The 17,374-nt window shown below is 41.0% G+C and overlaps 1 protein-coding gene across 8 annotated transcripts in view; it reads left to right on the top strand.

Moving 5' to 3' along the window:
• EBF1 (EBF transcription factor 1) overlaps nt 1-17,374 on the top strand; it is a 266,950-nt gene that overhangs the window by 199,270 nt on the left and 50,306 nt on the right. For all 8 annotated transcript variants that reach the window (XM_014253227.2, XM_005523621.3, XM_088063518.1 and 5 more), the window contains exon 10: nt 7,237-7,363. In XM_014253227.2, the coding sequence (XP_014108702.1) occupies nt 7,237-7,363 (127 nt within the window). The remainder of the gene's footprint in view (nt 1-7,236; nt 7,364-17,374) is intronic.

Consider the following 17,374-nt stretch of genomic DNA (forward strand, 5'->3'; position numbering starts at 1 on the left):
GCTAGCTGCAGCTCAATGAGGTGGAAATTGCAGAAATTCAGCACCTCTGAATATCCCTAAAGTCTGCATACTTGGTGTGTCATTTTCATAGCAGCAACCAAATGCACCGTGTTGTATCCACAGTGGACTCCTCATTCCTACCAGGGGCCCCTGTAGTTTCACAGGAACCCTTTCCTTGTTTCTTATCCATTTTTTTTTTGCTGTTGTTATTCCTCCCAGCTCCTTAAATCCTGTCTTTTCCCAGCACATAATTAATCGTGGAGCCTGACATTCCCCAAAATCCTGTGGAAAGTTAAAAGCCAGGCAGCATCACCCCATGGCCATGGCCAGAGTTCCCCCACTGGCACAGGGAGACAGCTCCAAGGAAAGATCTGTATTTTGAACTTAGCACTTTCCAAAAGCATTTTTGGGGTTTAATAAGAAATTGTCATTTTCATTATTTAAATACTGAAAAAAAACCCCAGCCTCCCTGAAATATCTGTGTGCAACTCTTCCCAATGGCGAGAGGATCTTCTGGTGCTTTACCTTACATCCTGTAAATCTTAAATCAACACAATAGCTTAATTTATATCCAGCACATTCCCCCTACTGATTCCATTGCACATATGGCAGCAGTTTTTCCATGTGAAGAGTATTCTCTAATGTCCTTCACTGTTCTCTCTCTCTCATCCTTCCACTCGAGGACAAGTGTGGATGAAAGGGCATTCCAGAAAAGGAGAGATAGTAAATGAGCCCTATTCTGAGGCCCTTATGTGATCATGAAAGTGCCCCCTGGGCCCAGTGTAAGCATTTTGTGTGTTAGTATTGAAGCCATTATGGCTGCAGATATTTAACAGGGAAAGGTGAAGGGGCTGGGAGGAAAGTGCTCCGATTTTGGTGCTGCAGAATTGGATCTTTCATTATAAATCTTGATTCTATTTATTAGTGGAAGCCATTAATTGTCAATTTCTAATCTCAGGAGACTGAGTGCTGGTCAAAACATTGTTGCTGATGGTTGCAAGGCCTTGTCATGGAATTAATAATGTTAGAGGGGGTCCAGACTGAAGCCTGTCTGTTGTCTGGGTATGCTGCAATGGGCTGCAAGCTGGTGTTGAGGAAAACTCTTTCACTGCCTCTCCCTTTCAGAATTGCTTCTCATTTCATAACCTCTGAGAGCAGTCAAAAATCATATAGGAGAAAATAACATTCTTTCTAAAAAAAGCAGACAAACATGGTAAACAAGTGCAGAAATGCGTGAGCTTTCTGAGTGATCCCTAAATAATAGTGATCTATAAATAATTCAAATTACACAAACAAGCCACCTATGAAGCACAAAATAAGTTCTTTCATTTGTCTTCCCATTTCTAAAAATGTCTAAGGCATTTTCAGTACCCAAGAAGAATATTTTTGTTTTACTTTATTAGAGTATAAAATTGAACTGTCAATCCTCTGAATCCGAGTCCATTACAAAACTGGAGCAGGCTCATCCTGAGTTGCCAGTAAGGCCCAGTTATGAGCAAACTTGGCCAGGTTATTTTGTCATTGAATTCTGGATAAATTTTAAAGTTCATCCTGTTGTTTCATGGATCCAAAGAAAACATAATTTTAACTGGGCTTCAGAAAATGCCAAGCAAAACCAGATAGGCAGAGGCTAAAGAAAAAGAATGAGTCTTGCAGAGCATTTGCATGTGGATTTTTCCAGCTTCAGTTTCATCTATAATTGCAGGTGGTTTGGGGATGAAGTCTAATATTGAAATTAAGCATCATTTTGTTACAGACTTTGCATGGGACCTTGGGCAAATCGTATAATCTACTTAAAGTTCAATTCCCTTTCTCTAAAACAGTAATAAGATTAGTCACCTTCTTTGGAGAGGTGCTGCAAAGATAATTATCGTAAAGGTCCTATATTACTCAGACTTCATTATAGCAAAATCCATGTAAATACCTGAGCTGCATGGATATTTAAAATATAAATCCTACCCTAATTCAGAAGTAAAGTTAAAAGACAAAAAAAAAAAAATAACCCAACTTCCTTTTAAGGGTGAATTTGTTGCTGTCAAGCAGCATGTTATAAATAATTTGAAATGTAAATAATATATTTTTAATTTATTTTACATGTATTCAAGTTTTGTAATTGAAATATTTATATGCTTGAAATGGAGTTGACTGTGTTAAAAAAGGAGGTTTAAAATTGTTTCTGAAGCACATATTTATTATTTAAACATATATTTTAGCTGTAAACACTCTAACATAATTGCAACCTTTCTCAGCCAGGGAGAACTAAATAAAAACTTAATTTGTCACATTAATTTTGAGCAGAAATGCAGATACCCTAAGCCAGTAAGTTCAATTAATCCTTACCTCCCATATTACTTTATAAAAAAGACTTTAAAAGCCCTTGGTATTTTTAGAGTACAGCAGAATGGGCTGTCTATTGCCTTTTTTTTTTTTTTAAGGGACTTTTGTAACCGCCAGACAAACAGCGCTGGTCTATGGTGTGCACATGCTGGATGTGCTCAGAGCCTCAGCTCTGGGAGCCAGACAGCTCTGCTGTGTTTGTGCAGTGCACACACACACACAGGGCTGGAACTGGTGGGGTTTCACCCAGGCTCTGGGTCCCTGCGTGGTCACAAATATTCCAAATTGGCGCTGCTGATAAGAACCTTGCTTGTTTCTCTCTCCCGTTGGGGTGCTGGGACTCTGAGAGTCGAGTTGCAGGGCAAATACATGATTGTGAAGACAAAATTAGTTTCTTATAAATATTCCACGATATTTGCTTAAAATGAACTATTTCTTCAAACATTTTTCTGCCAAGAACATTCCTGCAGCTGTACAGAGTCAGCTGGAAGCAACTTCTTTTTTTTTATATTAAGAAAAGATGAAGCACTGAAACATCCTTTTTTTGTTTTTTTACCTTTGTACAGCACAAAAACAGAGAAAACAGAGGATGATTTTTTGGTCTGGTGGTTTTTTTCGTGTAATTTTTTTTTTTTTTACTGCTGCTGAATCAAATTCTGTGACACAGTTTGTTATTTTGCTTTTTATGTTTGTTATTGATTTTGGAAGTCTCTGGTTTGGCGTGCTTATTTTGGAGGTCTGACTCATTTTTTAAAAATGAGTAGGCACCCTCTTTTTGCAAACCAAGGCTTATTAAGCAGCATCTGGATGCCCAGAATTGAGGCATGCAAAGTCATTGGTCGTTTTTAAAAATATAGTTACCTTAAGGGTTCTGTTCTCACTGAAAGCTGTCATTACCTTCAGTTGGTGGGATTTTTCTTCATTCCTGTTCTAATGGTCCTCTTCACACAGAGGCAAAGTCAAATTTATGACTGATTGTCACCATTTCCCTAACCACAAACCAGAGCTCGAGCATGCAAAAATAAACTAGTGACTCAGATTAATGACATCTCCTTATAAAATGTCACTTTTAAAAAAAGAAAGTAACCTGGCACTCTGAAGAGTGTGAAATGATGCTGTATCACACAAGAATGCCTAGAATATATTAACAAACCACAGAAAGAGGCTTGTTGTACACAGCCCAAATGTGTTTTGGATTTTGAAGGCCAGGCACCGCCCACCATTCAGAAGATCTCTAACTCAGGTTTTAGTGCATCCCACTGCATGTCCCAGCTGACATGTAAGAGATTATACCAAACTGCAAAAGCAGTTCCTAAGTATCGGGCCAATTCACTTGAAAATCCCTTGGGAGAAAGGTCCAGTTCCTAATTTTATGTCCAGCTCCGTTTCTCAATTTGCTAAATGCTGGAATGGGGGAGGAAGATGGATCTGGCATTTTGGCTGCTGGGTTCATGTCCAAATCACTTAATCCCTTACTCAAGATTTACATTTAAAAGTTATATTCAGAAAGGAGCATAACTCATATTTAGGGATTCTTGGCTGTTGACATGTCATTGCTGATTGTTTTGGTGTCTGTTCATCCGCCAAGAGTTCCCAGCTGATGCACAACCGGCCCTGCTGGCTCACACAGGGAACTCACCTACCTCAGTGTCTTGTGTCTGTCACTGGGCAAGGACAGATGCCTAAAAACAACAGGGTGAGCATGTGATGCCTCCCCAAAATTTTACCAGTCTCCAGCTCTTTGGGGCTCAGTGGCACCAAGAAGTGGCACCAAGAAGTGGTGTCTTTACTTTTAACATCCCTGAACGGTAATAGCTCACCTCTTCCAGATGTCTGCATGTAAATATGAGGCAGATTATGCCTTGCAGAAGGAACAGGCTATGTCAGCTTGAAAGGAGAAAAGGTGAAGTAGGTTCCCAACATCAGGCTGACAGTGTAGGCAGGAAAGCACCCCATAATCCTGGAGTTACAGGAGGCAGGGGCAGATCTGTTTTTGCTATGGGTGGGCTTGGACAGCCCAGAGATGCACAGCACCAATTGGGACACTTGGATTGCAAATCAGAGTCAGGACAATGTGGAGAGCTGCTCCCAGTCCATAGCAGATCCTGGCAGAGCTGTGGAATTAGAATTTGAGACCCAAGGTGGGAGGTTTCGATGTGCAAGGGAACATTTTTTTGTCCCTTCAAGCCGATCTCCTGCTATGACAGCAATCTAAGGAACTCCTGGTGTGTAACCAGGCTGGCCAGTTCCCTCTGTGTGCAGGAGACCTGAAGGCTGACCCAGAACAAAAGTGGCTCAGCACTGAATCGCTGCCAGTGGTCAATTACAGATGTGATGGAGAAAAAGCAAAAGGAAAAGGCACATGTTTTCTCCTGGTATACCTCCCAAGCTTTAGTTGTAGGGAAGAGAGGAATAAAATACATCCTGAGTGTCCTAAACCATAGGACTTCAGACATAATGTTCACCCTTTGGGAATGTGTGGGCGACATTATTGTATATTTGTGGTTTTAAACACAGTTAAGCTTATTTACTTCAGAGCACAAAGGAAAACCAAACTGTTTGTGGAGAACAAACCAGGAAACTTGCTTAACTCTCCCCAGCTCTCTGTAACAATGGACCATAAATAGGTCAGACATTTCTTGGGAACCAGGGAAGATGAGTATTGGAAAATGCCACAAATTATGTTTAAAGAACATTAAAGTGGTGACAGACCAGTAAATGCTGGGAAATTCAAAGATACAACCAGAAGCTGCCTGTATAGCTCGTGCCAGAATGGGGGTGAGGGATGCAAGGCTCATGCTGATGCAGTAAGATGAGCATGTTAACCTTTGCTACTAAAATCCTTGGCTGATTTTACAAATATTTTCTCCCAAAAATGTCATAAATTTTTTCTCATCTTGCCAGCTCACCCAGTTAACCAGAACCACTCGAGGATGGGATCGGTCTCAGTTATGTTTGGCTGCTTGCAGTTGAGCAAATGGTCTAAACTTGTCATGTTGGGAAGGGTCAAAGCTTCTGGGGAGTGGTTCATCCCAGTGAGAGGTGTCTGAAGCACTAGAAATCAATCGCTGCTTGGCACTGCCTTCTGCCCCTGCTGGCTTTTTAGGGTGAGGAGAGAATTGTCCTGGACTTGTAGGCTTCGGTCAGCTCAACTGTTAGACAACTTAGTTTAAGTGAAAGCATTTCTTGGAAGTTTGGGGTTTGGTTTTGGGTTTTTTTTTATTTTTCACCCCTCCCTCCCAGTTGATAGAGCGAGCAATTTAGAAAAAAGGGCAGGTTTCTTTTTAAAGTAAGTTTCTAAACCACATGATTCTAAAGTAGAGCCTGAAAACATACTTTTGGAGCTCCCAAACAAGAAGACATCAAACCCTACATGATGATTTCTAAAATGACATGTGGCTTCTGACTTCTGTGGATCTGAGTAACTTTTGGAGCATTTGATGCTGGTAGTTTTGGTTTTAACGTTCAACTTGATTTAATATTAATTTTCTTATTTTAAATATGGAGAGCTCCCCACTGTGTGTGCCATTTCCCTCTGCAGCACAGATGGCTCTCAGACAGATATTGCTCTCCTTCTGTGCTCTTTTTTAGTCCCTAAACAAAGAACCGGATAAAAGTCTGGGGTTTTTGGTAGGGCCTTACTGCAATGCTGAAACATTTGGTTCCTAGTAAAAATAAGAACAAAATCAGCTTTTTATTTAAAAAAAAAAAAAAAAAGAAACTATTGAAATTTATTCCTTAACCCAGGACATGATTCAACCAAGAGCACAGAGCAGTTGACTGCATGGGGTGCTCACACTTTGCTCACTGTCAAACCAGGTTATGGTCTTGGTTTTATTTGCCACAGGCAGAGAAGGATTATCCATGTGCCAGAGCTGTCTCTTGGTTGTTGGACACAATCATGTCACCTTTTCTCTTTTTAATGTTCTTTCTGAGGGAGTCCAATGAGTGAGAAGAGGACATTTTGGTGACAGGGAGGACAATGCTCTAGTTTCTGAGAGCAGCAGAGATTTGAGTTAATCTGCTATGAATTAGTGAACTCTTAGATGGCTCTGCTAATAGTTTCAGGGACCACATTTTAAATCCAGTCCAGAATCCTTAAAAAAGCAAAAATGGCCGAGAGCCTGGAAAGTGCAGCACTGACCTGCCCCAACCTTTGTGCCAAGAGGATCAGAATCCCCTGCCCAAATAAAAAGAAAGTCAACTTTATCTACTTATTTCTGTGTAAATCCACACCTGAAGAAGCCTTCTCAGACTTGTGTCAGTCATTGCAGTGAAGGCAGACTGGAAGTGATGGTTAGGTGGTTTTCTTTGGTACATTGTTTTTGAGTGCTCTCATCATTTTGAATGAAAGATCCAGCATCCTTTAGAAGCCAAGATTTGCATTTCTACAGGCATCAGTTGCACCTCCACAAAATTAACAGAAAATTAAAACAGCAGCAAAGCTGTTTTAAAAAAAGCAGGGTGCTTTTCCAGTGCACAGATGTCAGCTGGGATATTTAAAACCTTGGGCTTGTGCTGTGCCATGTTCTCACGTGTAATGATGTGTCATTTATGAATCTGGTTTGTTGGACACTGTCATGACCCCCAAATTCACCTGAGCAAATGTGGGTGTCCTGCTGCTGTAGGCTGGAGCTATTGCATCAAACCAGGGCTGATGCTTGTAGTAGGAAACAAGTGCCTGCCATGTATGAAAACAGGAATAATGTTGTTACAAGAATACTTGTAAATACTGTGGTCACTGGCTTTTGTGTGGGTTACATCAAGATTTTACTCAAACATTGACAGGTTAATTACATGTTTCAAAGCTTGTTTACTGTGATCTGAAAGTGTTATTAAAGAAGTGTTCAGCATCTAACAGTGTTTCTCTTTCTTCTCCCTTCCCAATGTTTTCTCTAGCTGATTACTCCACATGCCATCCGTGTACAGACGCCTCCCCGACATATCCCAGGGGTTGTAGAAGTCACATTGTCCTACAAGTCTAAGCAGTTTTGCAAGGGAACGCCCGGAAGATTCATTTACACAGGTATGGATGCTTTAAGTGCAAGGGGGAGAAATAGGGCAGGCAATAAATCACACTTGCTAGGGCTTCTGCTTTCATCATTTAAAGTTGTGCTGCATCTTATTATTTTGGCTGAGGACGTCACTGAAGATGCCAGTTTGAGGATGGAGTCAGAATTGTGTGACTGTAGGGATGAATCTAAAAACACACCAGTGTGGGATTTTTGTTTGCTTGTTTGTCCTCACAATGGGACATCTCTTTACCCAGGAGGGGAGAGGAAGGAGGGAAGCAGATACTCCAGCACTTAAACAAACAGAGGAAGAGTGCAAGCACAAGGAGCCAGACATACAAACCTGCCTTGAGATGGATCCAGCTAAACATCTCCATCTCATGTTGCCCAGCAAGTGTTGCAGGGGTTCAAAGCCTGTTTGCCAGCCCATCTCACCATAACTCACTTGTCTCTGGCTTCCAGGGAGCTCCAGTAGCTCTCAGCCCAGCCAGTGCTGCAGACACAGGGACTTGCAGTGTGCTTTGGGGTGGTCTTCTGCACTGGACACCACTTAGGTTGAGTGATTTGGCCTCAAGAATTACTAACAAAAAGAACCACTCTGGGGCACTGCAGGTGCTGTCAGTGTCAAACCACTCTCAGTAGTTATAAGAATGGCCTGGGAAATAAGTAGCAGCCAAGCTTTTTTAAAAGGATGTGTCATTGATTCCTCTGAAGGTGTGTGCTTTAACAACTTTGCCCTGGTTTTGATGTGCTTTTGATGCACTTGTTGTTCACATCTACAGACAGGACTATGCTGGAACTGTTTGCCTGAACCATGGTTCAGCACAACCCAATGCAATTCATTTCCTCATCCTTGTTTGCCCCTGGAATTTTAGGGTGTACCACAAATGCCTGTGACTGAGGCATTCTGAGTTCCACTGGGCTCATACTTGGCTCCAACCCTCAGTGTACACACAGGGACTCGAGGCAGAGGAGACAATTCTGTGCTCCAGCTGGACAGGAAACTCATTTGAATTTTGTTAACACTAAGAAAGTTGAAAAAAGTTGCCTTATAAAGCTTTCTTGTCTTTTTCAAATACCCTCTCCCCCAAACGGGATTATGCATTGGCTTTCTTTAAACTGGCTCTTAAAATGCTCACATATTGCCCTGCTGGCTGAGCAGCAGGCACTTGTGGAGGCTGTGTGTGTTTATTTGTGAGCATTATGATTTCAGCAATGTGTGGGAAATCAATCTACTGGACAGTAACACACCATATCAAAAAATTATTTAAAGTTTTGAATGTGTTGGAACAAAAGGAAAAGCAAAGTTTGAGTTGATGGCTGTGCAAATTGCTGGTGTGACCCATCAGAGGAGGGTGTTGCCCAGAGCTTTGGGCTGTTTGAGATGAATCCTTTCCCTCCTCTGTTTCTTGCAGGAAGTTGTGCTGTCCCTCCTGTTGTCACCCCACTGGGGTGGCTTCCCCTAGGGCTGGTGAAATGGCAGGTGTGGATATGGAAGGGAAAAAAAAATGTTTTTTTTTTTATTTTTTGCTCCCCTTAACTTTGCAGAGAAATTTTTGATGACTCCTTTAAATGTAAAAATGGCTTGAACCCATTTTGGGGTTGCTTTTCAGATCATTATTAATTAGTTTTTCCAGTAAAAAGGAGGGCAGCAGTTTAGCTTGTCTGCCCAGAAGCAGATGGCTGAATGTGGAGATGAAGTGTCCCAGTAGCGAGAGTGTTTCCATGTATGCATTTTCTGGTTGGTGTTTAAAACACACTATTTTTCATCCAGTAAACGGAAGTTATGAAATACAAAACAAGAATGATAAAATCAAAGGTGATCCAGCCCATGGACAGTTCTCTCATGCAGTTACTTACAGAGTTACAACAGATACAGAAGAGGTGTCGTGACTGAAATCCTACCTCACATAATTTGCATTTTCCTTTTAGACCCAGCCTGAACTTAAATGTAGCTTTTTTAAAAAGGACTAAATGAAACTAAAATAAAAACAATTAATGAATCCTGACCTTCAGAAGTGCCTTCCAGCCCTTTAAACAAAATGCAGGTTCAGTACATGCCTGCCGATTAGTTTTAGTTAATTGAAAATTATAGGATTGACCCAAGAGGAAAATTTTGTTTGCACTCCAATCACTTTTACAAATTAAGGAAAATTACCACAATTTTGTTTAGCTAAGGTTTCACACTGAGTTCACGAAATTAGCTCAGCCATCCCAACAAAGTCAGCACTTTGTTAGTGAGCACTAGAAAAAAACTAATAGTCTATGGTGTGTACAAACGAAGCATAGAAAAAGCTATGATGCTTTAGAGAACTAGGCCAAGTGGTTTTAATTAGGATTATTGGTTCATTGTAAGTTTTGAAGAACAATCAAACTAGCAGATTAGCTGTTTCTTTTAAAGCTAGAATTTCTTGCCATTCATTTTTCCCATGAGAACTTGTTTTAACTCCCACATAGCACTATTTTTTTTTTATTTTTTTTTTTTATATTTTATTTTTTTTAACAAGGCCTGCAGGAAATGGACCAATTGGAAGTTGGGATACAGTAACATTCCCCAGCATCACTCCAGCCTATGGGAGTTTTTCACAATGTTCTTCAGTGAACTCAGTGTTCTGGAACATATTACAAAACCACAGAGGCCAAATGTTTTCTCAGAGGAGTTTGGCCTCTGTTTTTGGCCGAAAACATTTCAGCATCACTTGCTGCTTATTTACCCTGCTATTAAGAACAAGAAAAGGGGAGAGCAGAAAAAGCAGGGGGGGAAAAGCGAAAGAGAGTGTGTGTGAGAGAGAGAGAGAGAGAACGAGACCTGGGGTTTGTGGGCGGTGCAGGAGTTGATCAAGTGTAGTTTCCTTTCTGGTGAGAATGTCCCTGCTCGTTAATGGTCCCATTTTGTGGTCAGGTCTCATTTAGAAGAAATTATTTTTAATCAGTGTTCGACAAAATATCCCCTCAAGCCACCTGGCTGTAAACTGTTTCTTTCTTACTGTTAAGTAGTTAAGTTCTCAGAAGAAAATACCCAGTGACCCATTAATTTTTGCCTTTTTTTCCTTTTTTACTGCAAATAACTTAGTAACATGATCTCTAAGTAGTGCATGTGCCATCTAGGAATCAAGATCACATACATACAGAGAAATCCTGGCTTTTGTGAGTATTACTGAAAGAAATAAACCAGTGTCAACCCTGTGCTTACAAGAAAACATAAGTTTTTTTTTATTTTCCATCTGCAGAGAAAGCCATTAGCATGCACTTAGAGAGCAATTATTTCTTAGATTTTAAGCTTTGACATTCCTGAGAGAACATTATTAGAAATACAGAAGTCTGAACACACCTTGAATGTGTGTTCATTTTGGAATAATAATAAAAATCCATATTACACGTAGAAATACCCAGACATGCTGTGGCACTGTTCATCTCTAAATCTCTTCTGGCATTGGAGAGCACTGAATTAATTCAGCTTTGTGTCACAACTTGGGAGTCAAGTGTGTGTCACTAGCATTATTTTAGGACTGGAGAAACTGAAATAAAGGAAGAGATTAGAGGTACAAATCCCTTTGGCAAGGTGATCAGGGCATATATGGTTGACTTAAATAAGAAATGAGAATTGGCACAAATTTGTGATAGCCAGACAGGCCTTTGAGATTTTGTTTTGGTTTGTTTTAATTTTTAAAAAACAGCTATGCCATGGGCAGCATGAATTTCACAGGTGACTTTTGCAGTGGCACTGAATTGCAAGATTTGAGTGGGGCTGCATGACTGTGAGACGAGAATTTATCTCACTGCATATTGGAAAGGACATATGGAGGGTCCATAAAAATGCATTATGCTGTGTCTTCTACCACCTGCTCAGTTTAAGATTTTGTGCTTTTGTTCCCAAAACAGAGCAAAGGACTTCACGGGGGCCAGAAGTACAGATCTGTGTCACTGAGGTTGTGTGCAACACGGGTTAATTCAGATTCTTGGCTGAGCAGTACCCCAGATACTGCTCCTCCTTTTGGAAACAGGGTTGAACGCAGGTTGGAATTTTGGAGCATTTTAATTTGCATTAGGCTTGCAGGGAGGCTGTGTGCTGAGCCCTTTGTGGTCTGACAGGGCACCAAGAGGAGCAGGCAAGTCCCCCATGGCCATTTGGGGTTTGTTATGAGCTGTGGGGTGGGATGTGGCTCTGGAAGTGCTGCCAGTGGGAATGGCTGGGTGGAGGATGAGCGCAGACACACAGGGCTTGTTCTGCACTGAGAATAACCCAGCAGCTGAGCTCTGCTCCTGCAGGGCAACTGGGACAAGGCTGAGTAGGACAGAGGGGACACTGCCAGGACTGAGCAGGGTTTGTGTCACACTGTTCGGCCACTGCGTGTGGAGAGATGTGGAAATCCTGGTGCTGTGAAGGTCAGGATATTCACAGAATTTCTGGGAAACTGCGTCTGTCTCTGAAATGTCACAGGGCTTCTCAGGGAACCTTTCACTCCCCTGTTTGCTACAAAGAAGAAGTGGTCTCGTGGAAAAATCTTCTGTTCTGAAAACATTGAGTCTGTGTACAAAGAGGAAAGGCCTTGCAGATCACAGATGATTTGGGTAACATTTCCAAAAGTCTCTGTTTTAGATTACTTTCATTTTCAGATTTTTAATTTTAGATGGTTTTATTTACAGAAGCAAAGGAGTAGTTGTCTTCTGAGAATCATTCTCTTTTCATGGTTTTGAAGTCAAATACTTTCAAGAGTAAGAAACCAAAAACTACCTGTTACCATCTAAAACTTCAGTCCGTGGTCCTGGAAGCAGAGGTTGGAGTATTGTACAGAGATCTGGTCAGAACTGGAACCACTTAAAAACTGGTCTTGATCTTTTCTCATTTCAAGAAAGCAACAATAATTATGCAAAGTTCAAAAGGTACATAATCAGTGAAACAATCAGTTTTCAGAATGGAGAGTTCTGGAGTTTGTAGTCTAAAGAAAGAACAATAAATAAAAAAAAAAAAAAAGGAAAAAAGGAAGGAAAAAGAAGTGGTGATAAGAGACAGACTGGCTGTCAAGAGGTTCCTGTAGCCCCACTGGAGCCTTTCTTGCTCCCTGCAGACTGGAGTTTGACCCTTCCACCAGCTAACCTTGGCCATAGATGTGTGGCTGTTAGTTCCTGAGAAATGTTAAAAACTAGGGGCAGTTATTCTCATAATCAGTAGTCCACAACCTCATTAGTTTTACAATGCCTCATTCATGTGTGTTTATTATTAAATCATGAGCACTTAAATAACTGATTAGTATAAATCAGGAGAGAAGGCCACCATCAACAGAACAATAAAAATAAAAGAAAAAATCCAGCATGTCTGATGCTGTCTCAGGTTTTAGCCTGATGTGTTTATAAAATTCTTCACCCTCAAAGATATGAGGATCATTAAGCTGAAATGAAATATAGAGCACATCACTTCTCCAGAAGAGTGACCAGCTATGAGATCTGGTAGCTAGCAAATGAATGCCATTTGTTTTAACAGCAGTTTTTATCTGCCTTTCACTAGTAAATATTAATAGTGGTGTCTGAATAAAAAGTATCAGATGTCTTGAAGTTAAATAGTCAGAAAGTGCTGCAGAAGAACAGAAAAAAATTCCTTCAATGCAAAGAAATAGATAAAGTTTAAAATATGAGCTGTCTGTTCTTAAGAGCAGGAGAGCCCTGCTGCAGGTTACCCCGTGCCTTGGATGCTCCATAGAAAATCTGTTCCTGATCTCTATGGAGATGGTAAATCCTTTCTCTAGAGCACAATCAAGTAAGGATGAATGAAAGCAAACCTTTGTAAATGTAAACTTTTACTGGGAAATTTAATTAATGCCTCTGGAAAAAAGCAAAACAAAAAAAAATCTAACAACTATTTTAAAAAATATCCTAATGCAGATTTCAATGGGTTCCCCCTTTATCTCACTGTGCCAAGTGTTCCTTCCCAAGTGGACCTTGCCATGGGGACTCCAGAGGTGTTTGCCACAGTCCCTGAAGGACTTGTGGCACCACTGCTGGCCCCAGGACACTGCAGGAAAAACAAGGGTGGGATTGGTGCAGTCTGTGCCTCCAACCCCATCACCAGTGATGTGATCTGGGTGTTACCTGCCCTTGAGGAGAAAAGCTGCTCTCAGGAAATCTCTGTTTGAGTTTAAGCTTGAACCTGGCCCTTTGTGTGTTCCAGTCCATTAACTGAGTCAGTCACCTGCCCTGCCTGGAAACTTTGAGGGGGAAAAAACAAAAAAAGGGCTGCAATTGCTTTGGAACAAGGTTTTCTAGATGAAATAATTTCAGTGTTTATTATTTTGGTGGTGGTTTGGGGTGTTAATGTTTGTTACCAAAATATTTGTTTTGAATCTTGTAGGGACATGCTCAGTGGAGTGAAGCAAGGGCAGTTATCAGGGTGGAATATTAGCAATATTGGGGTTGGTTTGCTTTGCAGAAAGTCAGGAAAGGAAGCTGGGAGGAATCCTAATTTTTTGCAGGGAGGGGATGGTGGAGGTAAGCTGGAAAATCGCTATTCTATGCTAATAGGAACAGAACCTTCATATCTTTGGTATCCCTTAAACACTGGTAGCACCATAAGACACTGCAAAAAACAATCACTGAAAGTGTGCAGGGAACCTGTAGGACAGCTTCAAAATGAAAGCAATTACAGCAACAGTCAGAATAAAGCTGGCTGTGAAGGAAACATATTATTTTGCATATTTTATGTATACACTTTCCAAGAAATATGACCTTTATTTTCTAGTTAGGGGGAAGTGCAATCAGACTCAATGCAGCAAAGGGTAGCTGGATCATTAAAAAGAATATTTTCTCTGATATTAGAAGTCTAAATGGGCACTAGTCCTTATTCACAACCTTGGCTGTTTCTGTCTGCCCTGAGTTAATAAGTGATAAGGCCAAAAGAGAAATAAATCACTGAAGTCCCTGTCCAAAGAAAACATATTGACTACAGCCAAGCAAATAACAGCCCATAACCAATGGTCCCATTCATCATTCATGTAATAGGGATATAAAGTATTTTTCTACCTATGAAACCATGGAGTAGGAAAAAGCCTGATAAGCCCCCAATCTAAACTATGTGATTTGATTATTAAAGGACATGAACTGTTTGTCACATACCTTTAATCTTTAAGATGTGTTGCCATTTCTAAACTATAAATTTGTGGTAAAGGATTAGAAAGCTATTAACAATAAAGGTATAAAATAGACTTTCTAAAGATTCCTGCAATTGTCATGCAACCCTGTAGACCCTTGGAACCTTAACCCATTGAATATGATATAACATTGTTATCTGACCTTCAGAGCCAATAAACCATTTTTTTTTCTTTTCAAATTCCAGACTTCATGATAAATTAACCCTCTGAATTCACAAAATAAGCCTTGTAAATTCTTTTCTTTATCCACACCCCAATACCTTTAAATTTTCATACCATTGCTTTAAAACTCTTATTCCAGACTGAAATTGTTAATCTTTTTTTATTCTCCTTTTAGCTCATGTCACTTGATGAGATATTATTCCCTATTTTTTTTTAAAAAAAAGGTCAATAAAACAGGGAGCTGAGATGAATTTCTAAAAAGTCTGCATTGTACTTTGTTACTACAGGGGGCTTCACTGCCTTTAATGTGTGGGTATCCAGGTTAGACAAACACCACAGAAATGGGCAGTTTAGAATGGCAGCAGAGCCTGAACTGATCACTTTAATGCATTTTGATGCTCTGCCCTAAAAAGAGGGACAAGGCACTATCTCTGCTGGTCCAGAGAGCAGAATCCTCAAGTACTTGCTGCCACCGATGTGTTTAACAGACTGGGAATTCTGGCTTCCTCGTGGAAATGCAGGTACTTAACTCATCCTTCCTGCTCTTCTCATGGGCTGCAGCATGTTTGGGTTTCTGCTGGAGTGGTGGGCAGGATTTGCTGTGGTTGAAGAGGGGCCAAGCTGTGGCCAAGGCTCTCAGAGGTGCCCGTGGCTCTCTGGCTCTGGAGAGGGCGTCAGGACCTGAATTTAGTTCACAGCTGCCTGAGGCACGTTCTCACACAGCACTGCCTGCCAAATACTCTCCTTAAGATGTGCTTAATCCTTTGAGGTGCTCGTTAGTGAGGGCTCATTTTGCTGAGGCATTTTGTTTCACAAGTGCCCAGCTCTGGGATGCGCAGCATCATTCCCTGGAGACAGGACTTGGGCAGCCTCATTCCTTCTGCTTGTACCAGCATCCCTACACAGCCAGTAGTGCTTATCTAGCCTGGTTAGAGCTTCTGACAGCAGAGACTACAGAGATGTGCCTCAATATAGCCCATGTCTACAGATTCAGGCTTTTTTTGTTAATATATAGATAAAAGGAAAATCTTGTACTTGTAGCCTTTCATCTCAGTGGATGCAAGAGCAATTTATTGCATGGAGTATGAAGTTCTTTGTACTTTTCTGCTATCTTGCAAGAACTCACACAGACTCTTCTGCTTAGCTATGAAGATATCAAGTGCATAAGTGATGTGGTCTGCCCTGGTGACTGGATAGAGATGCTGGGAACAGTTTAATCACAGTATGACAAAGCTCAATCCTGGCAGCTTCTCAGGCTGCCCCAAAACTCTGCAGAGCTGCCTCCTGGCACAGGTTACAGTGTCCATCCTTACTTTATTTAAAGTTATTTTGAGCACTTTTGTATGAAACTTTGCAGTGCAGACAGGCCCTGTAGGCTGCAGAGCTGCTGCGCTGGTGCCACCACAGGAGCCAGCTCAGAGAGGAGTTGTAACCACGGTGTTTTAAATGATGTGAGACATGGGGCAGTGGGCCACATTTATTTCATGATAATGGCTGGCTGATGTCTTAGAGAAAGCAGAATTTCCTTGAAGATTCAATCTGCACAAAAGTTTCAGCAATCCCAAGGACCTTCCCAAGGACCTCCTGGCAGGTCACTGTCATCACCCGGCTGCTGCTGTTGCTGAGGGACAACCTTGTGGTGCTAAAACTGCTACATTTTGGGGTTTAATTTAAAAAAACAACTCAAGCTTGATTGTTTAAGGTCAGTATATAACTGTATAACCTTCACTGAAAGGAGTTTTGCCATTGGATCTTGGCCCTGATCTGTTGTGAGAAGTTAATTAAGAAGTATAAAACCATCGTGCCTTAATCCTGCCAAGCCAAGTGTATGCAGATGTTTTATTCCACAAGGTAGGACAGAAGTTATTTATTATATTAGAACACCAACATATTAGCATGATGTAAATTAGGCTGTGCTTTTGCAGCTATTCTGAAGGAACTTCCTCCATTCCACACCAAACTTAGACTGCCAAGGACCAGGGAGTTCATGGCAGTTTGCCCCTGCAAGATGAGTGTGAGCCATCCAGGCAGTATCACAATAAAGAGCCTGGATTTGGGCAGTTGAAGAGCTTAGTTTGCCCTAAAGTATTTGCATGGCCATTCCTACTGTTATTTCATCTCTCAATGTCTTCTCTCCCTCCCTTCCCTCCCAAACATGATTTTTCTTCTTTTTCCTGTTACCATAAATTGTGGTTAACCTCTATGCTTGAAGAGCTGTGGACTTCAACTGCTGCTGGATAGCACCAGGTGCCAGCATGGGTGGTTAAAAAGAGGAAAACCCACACCCAGCAGACAGAGAGTTAATAAAAACCATCCAAATCACACACAAGCAACAAACCTAAAACAACACAACCAAAAAAACAGATACAAGCCCCACACAAGCAACTAAATATGGCATTTTTTAGGGCCCCTTGGGACAGACAATGCACATGGCATTTAAGATATTGTAACAGCCACCTAGTAAAAGTACATGTTTGTTAAAACAGAAATTGGTGCCAAACTCCCCATTTTAAATCTGTGAAAATTACAGAGCAAAACTGGGATACCTATGAACAACTGTGAAATTCAATGTCCCTTTCTTAGCACTGCAGCAGCTTATGGGTGGGTTTTATCCCTTTTCAACATGATGAGGCCCTCTTATACCTTATAAAAATGTAGTGAACCCTTTGGAGCTCTGGGTCTGATACCTCCTGGACTGTCAGATGTGATTTAGGATGTGGG

This window comes from Pseudopodoces humilis, chromosome 17 (genome assembly GCF_049639895.1).
Source record: "Pseudopodoces humilis isolate 2021_Gansu_Grassland_sample_001 chromosome 17, ASM4963989v1, whole genome shotgun sequence".
Lineage (NCBI taxonomy): Eukaryota > Metazoa > Chordata > Aves > Passeriformes > Paridae > Pseudopodoces > Pseudopodoces humilis.